The sequence below is a fragment of the Lonchura striata genome, chromosome 12, assembly GCF_046129695.1.
Source record: "Lonchura striata isolate bLonStr1 chromosome 12, bLonStr1.mat, whole genome shotgun sequence".
In the NCBI taxonomy this organism is placed as follows: Eukaryota; Metazoa; Chordata; class Aves; order Passeriformes; family Estrildidae; genus Lonchura; species Lonchura striata.
The window spans coordinates 15684407-15701039 of NC_134614.1; the positions used below are offsets into that span (position 1 = coordinate 15684407).

The 16633-nt window shown below is 41.0% G+C and overlaps 1 protein-coding gene across 1 annotated transcript in view; it reads left to right on the forward strand.

Moving 5' to 3' along the window:
• The first annotated feature begins 1219 nt into the window (after positions 1-1219).
• Positions 1220-16633, forward strand: part of PRKAR2A (protein kinase cAMP-dependent type II regulatory subunit alpha) — a 59548-nt gene continuing 44134 nt past the window's right edge. Inside the window, exon 1 of the mRNA XM_021531009.3 lies at positions 1220-1631. Coding sequence (XP_021386684.1) covers positions 1382-1631 — 250 coding nt within the window. The 5' untranslated portion in view covers positions 1220-1381. The remainder of the gene's footprint in view (positions 1632-16633) is intronic.

Genomic DNA, 16633 nt, shown 5'->3' on the forward strand with positions numbered 1-16633 from the left:
AATTGTTCTCTAATGACATAATTCTGACAAGAACCTGGGGGTCATAGGTCCTAAATAAAACTCCAAACAAGATCTGGATGGAAGTTTGATTGGATCTGACCAAGGTCAAAAAACCCTCGTTCTCCTGCTCCTGTGGGAGCTTTGAAACACCATCACATGCTCACATGTGGGGAAGGAGAACCTCTGTCCTTGGCACTGGTGATGCCACACCTTGACTGCTGTGTCTGGTTCTGGGCTCCTCAGTTCGGGAAGGACACTGAGGTGCTGGACTGAGCCCAGAGAAGGGAATGGAGCTGAGGAAGGGTCTGGAACACAAATCTGGTGAGGAGAAGCTGAGGGTGCTGGGGGTGTTTAGCATAGAGAGAAGGAAGCTCGAGAGGGATCTTATTGTTCTCTAGATGTACCTGAGAGTGTAGCCAGGTGGGGATCGGTCTTTTCTCTCATGACACCCACAAAAGGACAAGAGGACATGGCCTCAAGCTGTGCCAGGGGAGGTTTAGGCTGGACATTAGGTGGAATTCTTTCACAGAAAGGATGACTAGATATTGGAACAGGCTGCCCAGGGAGGTGGTGGAGTCACCGTCCTTGAACGTGTTTAAGGATTAAAGAAAGGACGTGGCACTCAGTGTCACGGTCTAGACACGACGGTGTTTGGTCAAAGGCTGTACTCTGTGATCTCAGAGGTCTTTTCCAACCTAATTGTTCTGTGATTCTGACGAGAAATGAGTGTACGGGGTCACTGATGCGAAATCAGAGAAAAGCAAAACCGCAGCAGCTACGGCGAGGAGGCGCCGGCCTGACCTCCTTCCCTCCCGGCATCCCGCCGCCAGCTTTGGCCCGGAGGTTTCCCAACACCGCTCCCACCGGCCCAGCCCGCCGGGACCGGGCTTCAGCGGCTCCGGCGGGCGCGGAACGGCGGGCGCCCATCAGCTCTCCGGAGAGCGGAACCATCCAGGCGCGCACCCAGTGACCCGACCCGACCCGTCCCGTCCCGTCCCGTCCCGTCCCGTCCCGTCCCGTCCCGTCCCGTCCCGTCCCGTCCCAGCCTCCCCCGCTCCCGCCCCGGCCCCGCCGCGCCCCGCGGTGACGCACGAGCCCCCCCCGCCCCCGGCCCCGCGCACGCGCGGCCGCGGCCCCGCGCCCGCTCCCGCGCCCGCTCCGCGCCTGCGCCGCGGGGCCGCTCCCGCCCCGTCCCGTCCCTCCCCTCCGCGCCCCGCGGCTCGTGTGACCGGAGCGGCGGGAGTCGGTCCGCGCCCGTCTGGGAGGCCCCGAGCCCGCACCGCCACCGCCAGCGGCACCGCCGGCCGCGGTCGCGGGGAGGGGCGGACGGAGGGAGGGAGGCAGGCAGGGAGGCGAGGGGGCCTCCCGGGTGTCCGGCACCATGAGCATCGAGATCCCGCCGGGCCTCACCGAGCTGCTGCAGGGCTACACGGTGGAGGTGCTGCGGCACCGGCCGTCCGACCTGCTGGGCTTCGCCGCCGAGTACTTCGCCCGCCTGCGGGATGCCCGCGACCAGGAGGCGGGCGGCGGCCGCAGGGTGGTCAGCTTCGACGGGGAGCCCATGCAGACCGAGTCCAACGGCGACGAGGAGCCCGACCGCGGTGACGACGAGTCCGACTCCGACTTCGAGCGTAAGTGCGGGCGCCGGGGCGCGGGGTCCGGCCGGGGGCTGCAGCCAGGGCCGCCTCCCCGCCGTGCCCTGGGCAGGGCGGGCAGCGAGGAGGGATTGAATGGGGGACAGGCTGCGCCGGCTCCCGCAGCCCCGCGCCGCTCCCCGTGCGCTGCCGGCGTGCTCCGGGAGCCCCGCCTGGCCCCGACCCCTGGGCCCGAGTGTCCGGCGCTGCCCCGGGCGGCCGGAGTGCCCCGGGGTCTGACCGGGGATCGCCGGGCAGCGAGCGCGCTGCCAAGCATGTGATAGGGAAGATCATGTGTTATTGTGCAACCTCTTGTGTACTTATCTTTACCTTTCTGTCTTTAAATCATTGTGGACCGGAGTGGTTGGGATTTTTTCGCGGAAAGCGGGGTGGTTTATTGCCGCTGTTGTGTATTTAAAGTGGCTATTAAAACGCACTGAAACAACTTTCGCTGTTTAGCAGCATATTAAAATTCAAAGCCACTTGTATATTGCTGTTCATACTAGTCTTGATGGTGGGAAAGATACTTAATCGGATCTGGACAATGAAATGCGATGTGATACTGAAATTTTTTATTCGGTCAGAATTATACTGTGTGTTTTAGGCTATGCAGAGTGTTTGTAATTGAGCCTCAGGGTTAGAAGTTATTTAAAATGCATGTGAATGGTGGTACTTGGCACACCCAGAATTTTTTGGAAGGAATACTTTCTCATTATTGGAAGGTAACTTAAAGGGGAGGGAAAGGTGAGAAAAGGCGTGCTTTCCCTGAACTTTCCGTGCCCTCGTTTGAAGGTCTTGTGCCCTTGACCTATAACGTAAAGGTTTCTGACTTTTATTGATAGAGGATCCTCTTTTAGACCAATTACTGGATGTCACCTTGTGGATGCAGTGTGCTCTTAACATCTACTCCCTGGTTAACAGTTTTAGAGTAACAGGAAGAAATTAAGCTATGGAACAAATAATTGTTTTTATTAAGGAAGCATTGAGACACCAGCTATTTTTTGGGTTTTTTTGCGGCACTTTTAGGCTGGGAACTTTAAAAAGTGAAATGTATCTTAAACTCTTGAAAATAGACACACAGGACATGGAATGTGCGAGAGGACAGGAATGAAATGTAGAGTCAGAATGAATTGAAAACCAGTTTGCAATTGGTGTCTGGGTTTGGATGTCCTTCTTCATGAAAGAGAAGTTCTGTTTAGGGCAGGAAGAAGAATGGATGAAAGGTGAAGGGTGAAGATGTGGGCACTGGTGGTGACTGAATTGAATTTAAGGGAATGTTCAAATATGAACACAGATTTATGGAAACTACAACTGATTTTTTGCCCTGCAACCACGTCAGCAGTATTTTCAAAGAAGTTAAAGTTTCTTGCAGAATATATTTTAAAATTAAACTTCACATTGGAAAAAATTCAGTAGATAGTTCAATGTAATTCTTAAAAATGTACAATGTCTTTGTATTTAATATTTTCCTTAAAAAAAATGGAGCCCAAACCCCCCAAAAAAATCCCAGCTAACAGAACCAAACAAAAAAAAACCACTCCACCAGAAAGTCTAATGTCTTTGGGTGCAGTTTGGCTATTTTGTGATCAGTTTACCTCAATTTGGGGTTTGAAATACTATCTTTAGGGAAGTAAGTGTAAAATTTTCTTTCTGAATGTTGCAGCTGCAGCTGGAGGGATCCTCTGAAGTTAAATGTTTCCAGATAAAGACATAAAAATTTAATGGTGCCCTACAGCTTTTCAAATGCAACTTTACACAGCGAGGCTGTCCTAAGCAGAAGGGTGGTTCCATTGCTTCATGTTTCTGCTTATCATCTTTCTATCTTAGTCAGAGAGAAAATTAAATTAACAAGGCTGGGCACTGTCACTTCTTGTAGTAGAGCCCTTTGTGCAAGTGCCACTGTCAGTAATGCTGTTTTGCTTCCTATCTGTAAACCCATGCTGTTCCCCCCTTGTGGTTTCCCAGGAACAGTGCCATGTTCTCTGTGGCAGCAGGTGAGGATCCCTCTGGAGGGTCAGGAAAATTATTCTTTCTTGCATTGGTTAACAATGACAGTCAACCATGGCTATGTGTTAATTAGATTTCTGTTTTAATGTTGTCTCTATCAATGAAAAATTTTAAATTAGAGGTTCTGATACCTGATCATTGTCATAAGTAGGACAGTACTTGTGCCTTGTGGAAGACAAGATCCTGGGTGCTTATATCTACTTAGTATTTAAAGAAGATGTGGAGATAGGGAAATGAGAGACTCCAATAATCCCATTGGATGGACCAGAATGCTATTTATAAAGACTGCAGTTTTCCATCTTAGGCAGTTTAGGAAAGACTTCAGTGAATTTCACTGTGCTTTCCTAGGTTATGCTTTGTTACCTTTGAGTTGCTGTGACAGGTCAAATGGATCTTTTAAACATGTTTCCATATCTGTTTATAAATAAAAAGATGAAATTGAGCTGTTGTTTTTCTAAGTTATGATGTTAAGGAAGCTTAAAGCTAGTTTAAATAATTACCCGTACTGTATATGTTGGCAGTAGGAAAGATCTTTAGAAATAATGTGCTTATCTTTGTGTGTGTGTGTCTGGCCCAGTATTAAATCTGTGTGTGTCGCTAGGCTGCATCTGCACACTCAGACTGAGATAACATTTCAGATAAGTTATGTGGGGCTTTTTGTATGCTGAGTGCATATGGTAATAGAAGCAAGAATAAGTCAGAAGGAGGTCCTGGCCTTTGGTGGAAGCTTTGTGGCAAATGTCTTCAAGTAGTCAGAGTGATGCCATAGTGGAACTCCATCCATGTGTTAAAAGTCACTGAAACTAGCTAGGCTACAAAAAAAAAAAAAAAAAAGCCACCCAAAAAAACCCCACTTTTATTCTCTCTTAGGATGAACACTCTTAGGTGATACTTAGGAAATTATTTCCAGGTTTATGTTTCCTGTCTGACCCCCCTGGAGTTTCATCCTTCATTTTAACTGTTCTTGTACATGTGATCAAAGGACGTCAGGATGTGGCTGTTCGTCAGAGTGCATTGTAAGGCATGTGTGAAAATAAAATGATGGTGGTTGTGGGGGAGCCCCCAGAAAGAGTTATCCATTGGGCTGTGGCAGATAATTTAAGAGATACAACACTTTCCTCAGAGCCTTTATTTGTTTGGTATAACTGCAAAATTGAGGATGTTGGGAGCGTTGGGAAAGGTGCAAAGCAAGACTTTCAAAAATCAGCCTGAGAACGTAACCAAGGACTGATATTTATTCTTAAAGTGGGTCCTTGACCATGACGCTTGTACTTCTAACAAGCAGGCTCTGAATGGATGTGTTAAGACTGAAATGAATGCCACAGAAATGGTCTGTTCACTGTTTGGATTACTGCTTTGGGAAACCTCCTGTTGCAGAGCACACCTGAAGGAGGGCAGAGGCTCTGCTTCCCTGTCCTTTGGGGCAGTTGCACTAAGGTGCAAAGTGCTGCACTGTGAACTTCCTGCTTTGTCTTAATTTTTGTAACAATAAAACCACCTTTATGTGTTTTTGGGGGTATGAAGTATAACTAACAATGGGACTGAAATATTTTTGGGGTTACACTAATTTAAGCAACTCGAATGTTTCAACTAATTACAAGTATTTTATTGCAAATAAAATTTTTCTTTCTTAGGATTTTGCCTTGATATTGAAAGAAAGATGATGAGCTTTTCAGCTGCTCCCTGAGCAAAAGAGAGCCCTTCTTAATATTTTGCTTTTGAAATAATCCTTTTCGGTATGCTGACTTGTTGTGAAGGGAAATGGTGCATATGGATCTGGATGGACAGGTGAAAAGATTCTTTATCTCTGCACTGACCTTCTCAATTAAAATTCGAGGATTTGCTAAATGTCATCTTTAAAACATCAGTAGAATATCTGGGCAGAAGGGAGTAGAGAAATGCTGGTTTACATTGTTAGATCTTGAATGTGGTACAGAATAAGAGTTCACTGCACTTTTGAAATATTTAACTTTTTAACTGTTAATGGAAACACTTGGTATTAAATTAAACCTGTTTTAGATTGCTTATCTTCTTATTTTTAAGAGACATTTGCTTATGCTTTCTTATTCTGAACTGATCACTGTTATATCAATCACAATGCATTTATGTTCTGCTTACATCAATTCACAGGTGAGGCATAACTTCTTGCTGTTTCCCTGAAATAATTCAATGAAATTTATTGAATTAAAGGAGTTGGATGATGTTAAAACTTTTGCAGTATAGCATAAGAAGAATAGCTGACCTTTTGAAAAATTCTGGTCAAGTTTTCAGATGTAAATCAGATTCATTGCCCATGTTGCTGTGAGTTACCATCTTTAAAATTAAAGTACTTTGAACTTTTTACTAGTGCTTTCACTTACCCACTTCATCCTTAACTGTTAATTAACTGGCAGGAAAGCACAGTAGCTCTTTTCAAATGTGCAATACTAATTCAGTCCAAAGAGTAGCTACTGTATTTAAAATCTAGGTAGCACAGTGAGCACTCTCATAATGTGATAATTACTAGTTCTGCAAAGCTTTTTTAAAATAGTGGTTATAACAAAGGTGTTTTATGCTCTTCTTAAGTAGTCTCTAGGTTTTTAGGGAGGTAGAGGAAAAAGCTGGGCTAATGGTTAGCTTTAGTGATCTTAATGGTCTTTTCCACCTTAAACAATTCTATTCTCTGACTGCATTAAACCTTTGAATTTGGTATACAAAGAAAAGAAATGCACATTCTTGCTCAATGTTCTAAAAGGTATGTTCAAACAGGCCTAGTGACCAGAAGGTATAGGAGAAGCTTTAGTTTTATTTATTCTTTGATCTCCACCAATGACATGAAATTGGTTGTAAAGCAAAGTATTAGTGATGCATCTGTGTTTTAAGAGGAATATATCTCTGCATTTAATTTTCTAATTATATTAATTTTTGGCAGCACAGTATCTTGAATGTGCTTAGCATAAAAAATGTGAAGGACTACTGTTGTGCAGCTGCTATACTTGCACATGTCTTTGCTTTTACAGAGGCGGTTCTTCATGACTTAAATCTGAAGGATTAAGTAGAGTAGCTGCTGTTAGTACTAATGGAACTTCACTCCCTCTGTTTATCTTGTTCTCATGGGGGAATTTTGAAGATAAACTAAGTATTAAGGAAGACTGATTTTCCTTCTTTTTAGTTGCTTGGACAGAGCATGTAAATGTTTGTTGTTTTTTTTTTTTTTCACTGGAGGCCTTTTTGTTTCTGTATTTGTTTATCACAATAAAATTGCTTTTCAGCATTTGTTCTTAAGGTTGCAATTACTGTATTACAAGATTAGACTTGGAATTTTTGGAACTGAGTAATGTAGAAGCCAGCAATTATAGCTCAGTGGGGCTTGAAGGAAACTACTGTTTCATCAGTAGTCCTCTGTACAAAGGAAATTTAATGAGAATGTGTCTGTAATATGTCCTTACCTGAGATAGTAAAAGAACCAGAAGTATGAAGCAAAGAGATAAAGGTGCTGACTGGCTGAGAAACAGAGACGTAAAATGGGTTGACTGAAATTCAGATATCCCTGGATATTGCTAAATGTATGTTGGTTTACATCAGGAAGGACGAACTTCTATATTAATTATCAAAGCTAAATCTCTTGCAATTTTTACGTAGTACACTTAGAGTTATTTGTAATGTTTTGTCCTCAGCACTGTTAATATTCCTGTACCATCTATTAGCTATTCCTTACAATCTCTTGAGAAAGATACCCTCTTTTACTTCAGTTTGTAGTTAGTGGCTTGACATAATTGTTCTGCTTTAAGTGATCAGTATGCCCTAAAATGTGAGGAAGCATGCAGTATTTTTTTTGTTTGTTTAAAATTTCCTTTAAATATATATGTGTAGTCTGTTGCATACCAGTAACTTTTCACGTAACTCTTAAGCTTGTTATTTTCTGAAAGAGCTTTAGATAGTTGCTTTAACTGTACAGATAAATTCTTGACTGTTTCTGCTCTGTTGGTATTCTGCAGTTACTCTGTGTACTAGCTTCTAAAAGAGTATAACTATGAAGTTGGTAACTAGCCAACCAATTATAAATATTATAAATAACAGTTGAATTCTTAAAAGCTTGTGTTTCCATGTTAAAAAAGTTTATTGTAAAAGAAGTTGTATGAAACTTCTGAAATTGTATTTTTCTAGATGGTTCTAAAATTAAACTAAAGGAAGATTTTGTATATCAGTGCTAGATATTGTACCGAACATTAGCTTCAATTAAAATCTGCTATTTTTTGTTCATTTTATAAACTAATACTAGAATTCTGAGACAATTCTGTCAGTTTTCCCCTCATGCTAATACTGAAGTTTTCTTGTATCCTCTTACCTAAAATAGAACAATGGAGATCTGGGGAAGAGGAGGAGACAGCAGAGAACAAGCTCACTTCAAGCTATTCACCAGTCAGTCATTAAAAACGTTAATGTCTGACAGAGCAGTTGCTCATTATTCAAATGAAGACTGGAAATGTAGCCAAGATGAGCTATGAATGTTTCCCACTGGCTTCAGTAACGTTTTCAGCTTCATGAATGATCATTCATATTTTCTTGTGAAAGAAGAGGGAGACACTAATAAATATAACTCGACAAACGTACTGGTTCCTCTTTTAGAGGGATGTTACTCCTTCCTCTGTAATGGTCCTTTAGATTCCTTTAGTTATGGTTCTTTGTGTTTCGTGCCTGTCTTTGCATCAGTGCTTCTTTGGTATGTAACAATTGTTTGGTGGTTTTTGATACATCAAGATTCTTTGATTCATGTAGATGTAATTTTTTTCCTGAGTTACTGTCAGTTCCACAGCAAATGGTGTGTGTTCTTCTCCAGTCTGCAGTTTTCATATCTTTATATACACTACAATATGAAACACACAAGGGAAATAATAAATCAAACAAACATTGGTTAGAAAAGCAACTGGGGGGAAATTTGGGAAGTCTGAGTGTGGACAAAATGCTCTTGCATAAAAGATTTGCATAGTTTTACTATGATAGTAATAATAATAAAGGCTGTGTGCTTATGAGATCCTTTAATGCAAAAGCTTTTTTTTCTTTTAAAAATAAGGATCTGAAAGAGGGGCCATTGGATAGAAACTCCAGAAATCCACTGTGCAGAACAAGCAGCTGTTTTGTGGTCATTTGTGTTTTGCCTGTGAGAACTGTAGAGATGATGGCAGTGTTCTCTGCTGTAGTGGGAAGAATACTTACAAGAGAGAGGAGATTTAAAGGAAATAACCCTTACAGTTTTCACATTGCTAGGATTTGGCCTCTGTTTCATAAATACACAATAAATCATGTATAATAAAGGCCAGCATTTTATTAGTTGCAGTTTTGCTGTGAGTCCTTTCCATACAGGGGCATTTCTTTTGTGTAGAAATGGTAAATGATTGAGAGTGGCAGCTCTCTGTGCATAGATGTGGAAATTCCCTTTAGGGGAAATAACATTTTTAGGAACAGCTCTTCAAGGCATGAGGTAGGTACTTGCAGGTATTACTTCTGTAGCATTACTTTTATTGTCATTTAAAACCAACAACAACCTTGGGGTTTGTAAGAAATGTTAAGGCACTTTCTGTTCTGTCCTTTTATTTCCTGGTGGCTTGCAGAACAGCTTTGCTTCTGTTCAGAAATGGTCTCTAGCCTGCAGGGCTGGCATGATATCAGCTTTTGGTGTGAGGTCATCTTACAGAAGTCTGGAACCCTGTATTCCTTTTTGGGTATTGGTGAAGTCCAGATCAGGGGCCTGACCAACAGAACTGAACAAATTGTCACCAAATTCTACTGTGAACTGTCATGTGAAGAAGGGTTAGGATTGCAAATTGGAAAGTGCATGTTCTCCCACCAGTCACTGCTCTGTCCTTCTGGATCTGAGTGTTGTTGTTGCAGAACATTGTAAAAACGTGCGGAGTTTGTAGGGGGATTGAAATGTGATTTTTGGATGAGGGTTGCGAAACTGCTTTGTCGTTTTCCTCTGTATTTTTGAATCAACTGTGGTGCCAATTTCCTCATTCTTGGTGATTGCATATTGACACACTGCTATAAAGCAGGATGTCACAATGGCTCTTCATTTCCATTTTGGTTCTTCCTCCCTTGGGACAGCATATTGTTTTCTGCTTCCTACTGAGAAAACTGTGTTCCATAGGAGAAATTTAAAAAAAAAAAAAAAAAAACAACCACAAATATTTTTGTGTTATTTTTCCTGGTGAGGCTCCAGTAAACACTTATTTTTGTGGCAACACTTGTGCTAATTATGATCATTCAGGAAGAATTGCTTCCTCAAGGACATCTGTAGTCTCTGGTTGTCATGGTATGGGGGTACCCCTCTTTGAAAGATTTCTCTTCTACAGCTCTGGAATGAAAATTCTAAGGTTGAGTTACCTCTTTATTATTATTTTTTTTTCATAAGAAAGTAATTGTTCAGAAACAGTTTTTAAACATTTGATGTTACCAGTATTTCTGATTAAAATTTTTAAGTATTTGTATGTCTCACAGGGTTCTCAGGTTTATAAATTATGAAAAATGGCTTATTAGACTAGATAAACATTTAGTATTCTGTCTTTCACACCTTTGGAGAGGGGTGGGGGAAAGATTCCATGTGTAGTTTTGTTATAAAATGCTAAAAATTAATTCTATTCAGAGACCAATTTTTGTAGTGTTAAACATCACTGGACACAATGTTTTTAATTCTAATCTTGATATCCTGTAACTTTATGATAAAAAGCTATAAACGTGACTTGTATTTTTTATGAGCATCTCTTAAATCCCTGTGAAGTAATTCTAATTTCTTACTGCTGGAAACATGTAATTATTACCTGCTTTACCAATTTTTTCGTAGGACTATGAAATAATATAACTTTGCATGATGTGTACTGATTTTGCTTGAGGTTTTAGCTTTTCTTAGCTTTTCACAGCTGGAAGAGCTGCAGTGTGTACATTTGTTGTGAAGCACTGTGTGACTCAGGAGAGTTGTATCCTAGAAGTTCTGCTCCTGAAAATCAATTCATCTGGAAGCTGAACCATGCAGCACTTGCCACCTGCTGTGCCTCAGTTTGGTCAAGGAATTTTTTATCGTTGCATCCAAATATTGTCAGAATGAATGTTATTTGTCCAAGCCTCTTGCTGAGACTTCAGACACCCATGAGCAGATTTGGCACAGTGCTCAGGGACCTGGCTCAGTGGTGGATGCAGCAGTGTTGGGTTTGTGGTTGGACTCAAGCAATTACCTTAAAGGTCTTTTCCAACCTAAATGCCTCTATAAAGAGGATTTTCCCTGGTCTGGGTAGAACACACTGATATCTTTTACTACTGTCCCTTCTTAGGATTCAGAGCATATGTCTGTCTTCACCCTTCCTTTTTCCCCAAAATCCTCTTCCGTGAAAGTGCACAGGATGCAATTACTGGAAGTGTGTGTGGGGGGCTGTCTTGTCAAAATACATTTTGACATGGAGATGATTCTTTTTACAGCTATATGTTGTAAGTAACTGTTGAATGTTGATATAATGTTGTTAGAAGTGTAAATCTGAAGGAAGAAAAGCTATGAAACACTGTATTTTGAGATACAGTACAGAAGTTGTTCTTGCTTGTTAATTTGGTTGTGTACCGTAACCTAAAGATTGGCCAGATTAGAAGATTAAACAGGTTTAAATTTTAAAACATACATATTTATAATCCACTCAAATTTATTTATGCTTGATTTACTAAAAGGGGCTGTAACCAAATTATATCTCAATGAAAGAAGGTTCACTTGTGAGTTATTGATGAATATATTGTACTATCAGTGAAGTAGAACTTCATGTTCTATGCTCATATTATCACAAAATTTCCAGAGATGTTAATGATGCTTCTGTAGAATCCCTCTTGCTCTTGTGTATGTTCTGCCTGATGAGTTTGTGTCACCTCTCAGTCCTCTGGCTGCCACCCTCCTGCAGAGCTCAGCCTGTGCTGGCTGCTGGAGAGCTGTGGAAGCACTGGGTGCAATTCACATTTTGTTGTCACTAGAAAAGCATCAGACAAGAAAATGATCATGAATTGTAGAGTCAGTTGTGCTCACACAGAGGATCCTGCACCTTAGAGATGAGGGTAAGCAAGGCAGAAAACCTGGTGCCCAGTGTTGTGACTCTGAAGCTCCCACTACAGCATAAAACCCTGCAAATCCAGTACCTCTTTATCACTACTGTTGATAAATCTGTATATAGCAAGGACATGAACTGGTGTGGGGGTTTTGGTGTGCTGGCTTTTTTTTTTTTTTTTTTTTTTACTGGAAGGCAAATCACTTCAGTTCCAAGTATGTGTAGGAAGTTCTTAGAAGCAATTGACCAATGGTTTCAGGTATGGGTTATTAAAAATGTGGTGTGATATATTACACAATTTTTTTCTGCAATTTTTTTAAACGTATCATCATATGGGAACACTAATTCTTTGAACACATTTTTTTAATTCCACAGATAAACAACACATCATCAGTTTTTTTAAAGCATTTAATATAAATCTTCCAAAACTAAAAATCCGACTTCTAGAAGAATTGAGCTAGCTTTTTAAATTGTTGCTCTTTTGAGAAAGACTGGTTTGAGGAAGGCAATTTACAAACTGTTCAGGCAAGAATGAGCCTTCAGAGGTGATTACTTGTGCAGGATAGAGTGCTAAATCCTAGAAAGGTCGTAGCTGATCAGCTGATAATAGATGCCTTTTGTGACACAGGCTAAGCTGGCTGATACTCCTGCTGAGGTTTGTCCAGGATGTGGATTTTTATGTGGCATTATAAGAATAAGAAGTACTTTGGTATATTGCAGTAGTGTCAATACTGAACATCTTTAAAAATGCCCAAGAAAGTGCTCAGTTTGCAGTTGTGAAGAATGTGCCCATAGTAAGAAAGTGTAGAAGCCCAGGCTATTTCTCAGACTTGCTCTTCCTACCTTTCTCCCCTTAAAAAGATGCAGCCAAACAAATTAAACCCCAACAACCCAAAATCTGTGCAGTGACTATGTCAGAATTTATAGTTATCTTCCTGGAAAAAGGATGCCTGAATCTAGATGCATCTACATGCAGATGAATTTTGCTTCTGCTTGGATCAGAAGTTGAACTGGAAGCAAAGCATTAATTTAATAAAATTGTAAACTGTTGAGGATCTTTGTGGAATTACAGAATGGTTGAGTTTGGAAAGTGCCTCTGGAGGTTGTCTTGCCTGGCCCCTTTTGTGAAGCTGGACTGCCTGTAGTGGTTGTCTAGGACCATGTCCAGGTGGCTTTTCAGTATCTCACAGAATGGAGGCTCCAGAATCTCTCCGGGCAATTTATGCCAGTGTATGGTCCCCCTGACAGTAAAAAAAGTGCTTCATCATGTTCAGGTGGACCATTTGTGTATTTGACTTTGTGACCATTGGCTCTTGTCCTGTCACTGAGTGCCAGTGAGGGGAAACTGCCTCCACTGTCCTTTAGTGCCCTTCAGGTACTGATGAGAACTCCTCAATGTTGAGCCTTATCTTCTGTAGACTGACAGTCCAGCTTTTCAGTCTCTCCCCACATCAGAGATGCTTCACATCCCCTCAGTGTCTTTATAGCCCTTTGCTGGACTCTGTCCAGTACATCCATGAGTTTTTTGTTCTGAGGAGCCTGGAACTGGGTAGGGAACTCCTCCAGGTGTGACCTTACCAGGGCTGAGTAGGAAGGAAGGACCACCTTCCTGGACACAGCAATATTGCATCAGAAGCTGTCCAGAATACCCTGGAACCAGTGTGCCTTGCCTGGCACATACAAGTGTGCTTATGCTTTGAGTTAAATGTGGATGTGTGAGATTAAGCTCTGAATCAGCTTGAAGTGACACTTGATTGAAATTCCTTGTGCTCTTTTATTCAGATCAAATCAGATGACAGCACAACCTATTGCAGTTTTGTCTTATGTAAAAACACAGTAGGTTTCATCATTCAAATGTCAGCAGGAATTGGTAATGAAATACCAGTCATTGGTAGTGAAGTGACTGAAGCAAAGAACTGTGCACTTTTATGTGCCTGTAGGATGCTGTTCTTAAATTTACCTAGATACCTGTAATTAATCAGTTCTGAACTCAGGTTGACCTGGCAGGTAGAACATGCTGTGTAACACATGCCTGCTGGTGTACCACACACCAGGCTCTCTCCTTGCTGCTGGTTGTTTCTCTGAGCTTCAAATCTCTTGTTCCATATTCTTCTTCTAAATTGCTCTTTTGTAGGTTAGTTCAGTTGTTTCATACTGTCACATGAAATACACCTGACTGTGAGAGTGATTCACAGAGGCGAAAGGAAAAGCTTCTTAGGCTGCATCTCATCTGTAAGTGCCCATGTTAATTTTTCTTTTCTGTTGTGGTCCAAACTTAAGCAGACCAGCTGCACATCACTGATGGAAAGGCTAAGACCAGCCCTTTTTCTCCTTGGCATTGACACAGATTGCAAGTGCTGCTACAGTCAGTGGACAGTGATAGTTTTGTTGTGCTCTCAGGTTTGGGACTGAAACCTTTTCCATTCCCTTTTCTACCCTTCTATCAAATGGTGGCAAGTGCAGGCTTGAGGATGAGGGTGTATACATGCCCTGAACACAAACAATTGTGTCTTCCCCTTCTGTAGAACTCCCATTTCTGTGTTAAGAGTCTAATCTGAAGCTAAGAGGATCCAGTAATCCAGTTAATCTCTGGATCATGATGACTCTGTTCTGATGTTGCCTCTACTTGCATAATTATTTTTGTGGCAGCATAACTGCATACCTTAATGGCTTGTGGTCTTGAATTTTGGCTTTGGTTTGTTATAGTACAGTGACAAAGGTGGAATATAAATCCCCCAAGGAAATGTGTATTTCATGAAAAGCAAGTGTGGCTGTTCTTAGAGTCATTCTTACATCGTGATAGACTGAAATTTCCTGCAATGTGTTTGAGATAAGTTTGTCAGTGTAACAACCAGTTGCTTGTATTGGACAGAGCTTTGGTTTGTGTTTATATACCTGCACACACACGTACAGTTCTCTCTCTGTAGATTGCTGCTCACTGCCCCATTTGTCAGAAACTTACAGCAGAGTACAAGAAGAAAATATGCAGGTGACTGGGAAAATGTAATTCTGTGTTACTATGGTTTGGCAAGAATTTGAAGCAAATTATAATGCTGTTGACTCAGGGTTGGGTGTTTTTTTTTTTTTTTTTTAATTCCAAGAAAAGGTAACTGTATTGTTAATTCTAGAATAATTAGTCTGACATTGTAGAAAAGTATCTTAATTCACTGAGTGCACATGTTAATTGAATTTTTATTCAGGTGCTCTTATGTCCTTAGCAATGCTTGAGTTTTAGGTTTTTATAAATGCGTTCATTTATTACACCATTTTGGTTGCACTGAAGTTCAGTTGTCATTGTCCTGTTTTGTGTACAAGTTAAATTTGCTTAAGTATCTATCATAGTGAAAAATGTGAGTGTTCAGATGTATCAATTTGTTGTCTCTCTTTGAAAATTATGGCTGAATATGAACCCTATTTTGCTTATAAGTAGTTCAGGGTGCTAGTAAATTATATTAGTTATGGATATGATAGTCAATATTTGATTTCTCAAGATAGCTTTTATATCCTGATACTGCATTATTTAAAGACACTATCAGTCTCAGTAGGACTTTATGCTGAGCCTGCCAAGCAGCTGCCAAGTGCAGATAGCCAACATTTACATTCTGTGTTGTGTGATGGTAGCTGTGACATGATTCCAATTAAAAGCTTGGTCTGCACACTGCAGATGTCTTCTGAATATTAATGTGCATTACAGACAGAGCAGATGGAATCTCTTTAAAATACAATGCAGTGAATGTAAAATTAAGGTTGTGTTTCTGGTGAAAACTAATAGGCAGTCAAAAATTTTCTTTTTTCTATGTTTTTCATTGGTAACCCGTAAAAATATCTGTGCATCATCATCATATTTCTTTACATATAGGAGGAAATAAACTCTTCATTATGCATTCAAATAAAAATACAGCATTATGCCATATTGAAATTTTCTCAAATGCCAGATGTACCTAGAAAAATATTAGGAATACATGCAACATTTACTGTGCCTTAAAACATGTCTCTGCTTAGAGGACAAATAATAATTGGAATATAGGATGTCTATGAGTTATATGAGGAGTTGCTGGTAGGAAAAGGCTCTGTGAAAGTGCATATATAGTTGTGTGTGTATATAACTGAGGTGTTCCTTGCAGTGTATCAGGAAAAGTCTATCCTGCACAGGTAGAGTAGAAAAAAACTGGGGAATGTAAGAATGACAAGAACATCAGTGGTGCACTGTAACCCCAAAGTTTGCTGTCAGAAGAGAGCAGCAATCCAGCTGGGAAAGTGAGTATTAGTTGCTAAAGTATTTGTCATGCTTCTGTGGCAGTCCATGAGACAAAAGTAAAACCTTGGTTGTAGGAAGAGCTTAAAGGCCTTAAAACCAATCAGGGTAAGGTGATACCAAAACTGAAAGTAGAAGAGTTTCTGTGGGAGCAGGAATTGTAACTCTGCTCCTTGCAGCTGCATTTGTCTTCTCCACTGGGGCAGAACGGAGGTGTGTGAGGGGAGTACAGGGGGAAGATGTTATAGAAAAGGCAGTGACAGGTGTGAAATACCTGGAGCCACTGCACTGCTTCATTTGTGCCATTACCATAGCTGTCACATGCTTGTCTTCCACTCTTTTCAAACTTAATTTGCAGCTCCTTATACCTGAGGCTGTATAAACACTAAAGCCAGTGCTAGTGATAGCATTTTCCACTTCATCCCTATTACCTTATGAAGATTTCTCCCCAGATCTGCATTTGGATTATATTTGTCTATTATAGTTATATTGCCTGGCTAATACTTCTCTCAAAGTTACTGGCCAGACTGTTAAGAAAAGGTTCCTGGCTTCATTGATGGTATTTATTTAATACACATCTACTTTAAGAGAAGTTGACTCTCTGCTATTCCTGAGGATAATATTAATTTGGTAAGCGTTTTTAAAAATCTAGACCACGTTGGGCCAGAGAACAGAGTTGTGCA